The sequence below is a fragment of the Papaver somniferum genome, chromosome 3 (genome assembly GCF_003573695.1).
Source record: "Papaver somniferum cultivar HN1 chromosome 3, ASM357369v1, whole genome shotgun sequence".
NCBI classification, from domain to species: Eukaryota; Viridiplantae; Streptophyta; class Magnoliopsida; order Ranunculales; family Papaveraceae; genus Papaver; species Papaver somniferum.
In genome coordinates this window covers 8378881-8384296 of record NC_039360.1, presented here as the reverse complement: position 1 = coordinate 8384296, position 5416 = coordinate 8378881, and the positions used below count along the sequence as shown (strand labels likewise).

Here is a 5416-nt window from a genome sequence, read left to right as displayed (position 1 = left end):
ATATCAAGTTGTCGTATTGTACTGACTAATTTGTCTATATACGATCACACTTGGTATCGGATTTATAGGTTGAAATAAAAAGATTGTGGTGTATTTGGGTACCCTCGTCCTTTCAATCAGTATCAGAGCAGGCAAACACGAAAAGATCTAACAATCTGTGTTTGGTGCGATCCAACCTATAAGATTTGAATTCATGGCTCATTCAAATGGCGTATCAAAGATTTTGAGTACTCTTTAATAAAGTCTGGATAATACAGAAGAGTATTGCTCGGTACTATTCAATATGTTAAAAGAAAATATTGAACAAAACCAGTCATATGCTGAAGACATCAGTGATATCTTGATTGATAGAGGACTGGTCAAGGATTCCTTAGAACTTCATAAAAAGAAGTTTCATCAATTTTCAACTCTGACATATAGACAGTTAAAACCGAACAAGAAGAAACAATACAAAGAAACTGTTCTAAAAGGGTGGAAAGTCTTGAATCAGAAGATTTGTTGTGCAAAAAATCTGATTAACCGAGTTAAGCGATTGTTTAGAAACTTGACAAAACCTCCTGACCTAGAATCAAAAGGCCAAGTTAAAAGGTCTGTGGAACCTGTTGAAAAATATTTGAGAGCCTTTGCACTCAAAACCACTTCTTCTTTCCAATGATTTTGTAGTGTACTGATGAACAACTACAAGGAATTGATCAAGGATAACTAGCAGCAAGCTGCCTTCTCTCTGCTAACAGATCCTAACTCTCAAATTGAAAGCAAATTTAGTTTTTCATTGAAGAAAATTATGATGTCACAATGATTGGGTATTTAAACACTAATCTAAGAAGAAGAGCATCGACGGCCCAGATTACATCAATTAAAAAAAGAGGAAGAAAGCGAAACTCGAGGAAATAGAATTCCTACACACTGATTCACCAGCTAACCGGGTGAGTCTGTATCCAAATCAGTCGTGCGACTTGGTCTCAAGGAGTTGGGTACATGAAAATTCCCCTCCCTTGAAAAAATCCGTGTCCTCAAGGATAAAATCTGGAAATTGAGCGTGGATGTGAGTCGTGTCTTCCCATGTAACATCGTCTTTAGAAGAGTTGGATCATTGGATTAGAACCTGATGCAATGGTTGTTGACCTCGGAGAGTGGTGCGAGTGTTTAACACAGCTACTGGTTCAACAACAAAATGACCATTATGATCCACCACAAGCAGAAAGGGCAGAGTAGATGCTGAGAGGCCAATTTTTTTCTTAAGCTGCGACACATGGAAGATAGTGTGGATGCCAGACCCCACTGGCAATTGCAATTTATAAGCCACTGATCCAACTCTTTGCAGAACTGCAAAGGGGCCAAAATACTTGGCAGAGAGCTTGAAGTTCTTGCGTATAACAATACAGGACTGACGATAAGGTTGAAGCTTAAGAAATACCATGTCACCCACTGCGAATTTTCTATCCACTCTCTTCTGGTCAGCATAGAACTTCATACGAGCTTGTGCCTTTGTTAGATCGTCCTTTAGTAGCTGCAACATAATGTCTCTCTCCTTTAAGTAACTCTCCACAGAAGCAACTGAAGATGTGGCTAATACTTGAAAAATCAGGTGAGGGGGTTGATACCATACAATGCCTGAAATGGTGACATCTTCAGACTGGAGTGGTAGTTTGTGTTGAACCACCATTCTGCAAGAGCTAGCCATTGTTTCCATTACTTAGGGTTAGAGCTAGTCATACATCGCAGGTATTGCTTCACACAGGCATTAGTTCTCTCAGTCTGGCCATATGTTTGTGGATGGTAGGCAGTGGAGAGCTTTAGAGTGGTGCCTAATAACTTGAACAAAGCCTGCCAGAAATAACTTACAAAAAATTTGTCTCTGTCACTTATTATAGATCCTGGTAAGCCATGGAGCTTGAAGATGTTGTTGAGAAATTCCTTGGATACTGACATAGCTGTGAAGGGGTGACTTAATGGAATAAAGTGACTATATTTTGTAAGCCTGTCCACGATGACCAAGATAACACTCTTTTTATTAGATAAGGGGAGACTTTCTATAAAATCCATGGAAATATCTTTCCATTCTCTCCCTAGAATTGGCAAGGGTTGTAAAAGGCCTCCAGGGAAAGAGGAAGAACCCTTGTTGCATTGACACACTTCACAAGTAGCTACAAACTGGATGATATCATTCTTCATTTTTGGCCATAAGAAGTGAGTTTTGGCTCTATGGTAAGTACCTAGCATGCCTGAGTGACCACCAACAATAGAAGAGTGTAAAGATTGGAGAATGGAATGTCTCACCTCATTAGTGTACCCAATGTATAGTCTGCCTTTGAATCTGATTATGCCTTATGAATATGAGAACTTGGGTTGTGCTGGAGAGACCATGATGGATGCTATAAGTTGTTGAGCCACAGAGTCATCTTCATAGCTTGGGATAACATCTTGTGTCCATTGTGGAGTGCTGACAGAGATGGCATTGTAGTCTGCAGATAAAGTTGGTACTCTGGACAGGGCATCAACAACTACATTCTCTTTACCCTTCTTGTATTGAATGCTATAATCAAATCCCATCAGTTTGATGAACCACTTTTGTTGTAAGGCAGTAGAAAGTTTCCGATCCATTAAGCATTGTAAACTTTGATGATCAGTCTTGATTAGGAATTTATTGTGAGATAGATAATATCTCCATTTTTTGACAGCCATGACAATGGCCAAGAATTCCCTCATAGGTGGAGAGAGCTAAGGCTTTGGGTCCCAGAGGCTTACAGAAAAAGATATTGGCCTGGCTTCTTGCATGAGTATTGCTCCCACTCCTCTGTCACAAGCATCAGTTTCTAGTATAAACTGTTTAGAAAAGTCAGGTAAGTCATTGTCATTGCAGTTTTGAGTGTAGTGAAAGCTTCATGTGATAATGTGGACCAATGAAAATCATCCTTCTTAAGCATATCATTCAGTGGTTTAGAGATAGTGCCATAGCCTCTAATGAATCTTCTATAGTAGCCTGTTAGGCCCAAGAATCGTTTTAGCTCCTTCTGCTGAGATGAGATGTCCTAAATAATCCAGCTGGGGTTGAGCAAAAACACATTTAGACAGCTTGGAAAATAAGGAGTGTTGCCTCAGTAGAGAGAAAACTTGTTGTAAGTGGAGAACATGCTCTGCCATGGATTTGCTATAAATGAGAATATCATCAAAGAAGACAAGCACAAATTTCCTTAAGAATGGTTTAAATACTTCATTCATCAAGGACTGAAATGTGGCATGTGCATTGGTGAGGCCAAAGGGCATCACCTTAAACTCATAATGCCCGTGATGAGTTCTAAAGGCTGTTTTGTGAATGTCAGGACCAAATACTCTGATTTGATGATAGCCAGACCTTAGATATATATTAGAGAATATAATTGTTCCTTTGAGTTCATCCAACAGCTCATCAATCAATGGAATAGGAAATTTATCCTTAATGGTGGACTCATTTAGTTTTCTATAGTCCACACAATATCTCCATGTTCCATCCTTCTTCTTCACAAGGAGAATTGGGGCAGCAAATGGACTATTACTATTTTGAATAAGTCTTGCAGATAGCATCTTTTGGACTAATTGTTCAACTATAGATTTATGAATGTGAGGGCATTTATAAGGTCTCTATGAAGTAGGGGTGGAGTTTGGCTTGAGTGGAATTTTGTGGTCTAAATTCCTGGGAGGTGGAAGTGTAGTAGGTTCTGCAAAGACATCAGAAAAGGTATCCAAAACTGCACCAACTTGAGGGTGAATAGGTGGTGGAGGTGATGTAGAAACAGCAAAGAATTGGCCAATTAGTGTTTGGGTATTGGCTTTGATAAATTTTCTGAGAGAATTACCCTCAAGAAGATGAAGTGAAGGTTTAGAAGAACTCCCCCGAAGTGTGATATATCTTCCATGATGAAGAAATGAGATCTTCAACTGAGTAAAGTTTAATGTGATATCCCCCAACTGTTGTAGCCAATTAGCACCTAAAACCATGTCATAGCCTCCAAGTGGCAACACCCTTAAGTCAGAGGAGAATTGATGACCCTGCATTTCCCATTGCATGTTCTGAAAAAGACCATGACTAGTGATGTTTTCACCATTTGCTACTGTCACTACCATATGCCCCGTGGGAGTGGCATGAATGTCTAGTTTATTGACAATATTGGAGTCAATGAAACTATGGGTACTTCCAGTATCCACTAAAACCAAAATAGGGTGTTTTCTCAAAAGGCCTGAAACTCTAATTGTATCATGAACTACATGTCCTGTTAAAGCATGTAAGGATATTTCAATATTATAGTCACTAGCGGTTGGTGAAGAAATATTGGATTCAGCAGGAGACACTGGTGTAGAATCCTCCATCTCATCATCATATATAAGCATAAATAACTGTTGAGTCTTGCATATGTGGCCCTGTCTATAAAACTCATCACAATTATAACATAACCCTTTGTCCTTTCTAACTTGCATTTGAGCATGAGTAAGCCTCTTGATAGGTGGTAAATAATTGTCAGTGGAGGTACTTGGTGGAGAAGTTGGATGGGTTATAATTGGATTAGAAGAAGTCAGTTGTTTATTGGGAGTTGTGTGGGGAGAGAAAAAAGGTTTAACAATAGAAGGTGGATGAGATACAAATAATGGTGTTGGAACAAAAGGTCTAGAAAATGTTTTGGGAGCTTTTGGGTGGTGGAGTAAGGAAGCCTGTTGCAGTCTGGACAAAACAAAGGCCTCAGTGGCTGTTGCTGGTTTGAACATTTACACAGTAGCACGAATATCCTCCTTTAACCCACTGATGATGCTGAGTGTATAAAAACTTTCAGGCAATGTAGGATTATTAGCTACCATAAACCATTTATAATGTTCTCATTTATCACAATAATCCTCTACTGTTGTAGTTTGAGCTAATTTGTTAAAACTCCCCACGTAATTGTCATGAGTAATATCCTCAAAACGAATACATAAATCTCGAACAAAAGTATCCCAAGGAATAGAGCCCTTACCTTGTTGATAATCCATAAACCATGAATCTACCTGTGAATCGAAATAAATTGCAACCATGTCCACATGTTCCTCATCTGGAAATTTGTGAAACACAAAGTATCTTTCACACTTGAGATCCCAACCACGAGGGTTAGTACCATTAAATCTTGGAAAATCCACCTTGGGAGTGCGAGAAAATCTATTAGAAGTAGTAGACAAGTTTTTGATAACTTTATGAAATCCGTTGAAATTTTTATTTGAGGATGCAGCCTCATCACCCGGATTTGGATCTGGTGGTAACTCAGATTGCGGTGGAAGGGATTTTTCAAGTAGATTTCGAATGAAAACAAGTTGGGATTCAACATTAGCAACAGATGATTTCAAAGAGGTGATATCAGATTCAATGTTGGTAATAGATTAAGTGTGTTGATTCACTGTAACAGTGAGATCG

General features: G+C 38.9%; 1 protein-coding gene across 1 annotated transcript; it reads right to left on the bottom strand.

The window, feature by feature from the left end:
* Nucleotides 1–1090: 1090 nt before the first annotated feature.
* On the bottom strand, nucleotides 1091–1684 carry LOC113358977. The gene has a single exon (XM_026602682.1). The coding sequence runs from the start codon at nucleotides 1682–1684 to the stop codon at nucleotides 1091–1093; it is 594 nt and encodes a 197-aa protein (XP_026458467.1).
* Between the last annotated feature and the right edge of the window lie 3732 nt (nucleotides 1685–5416).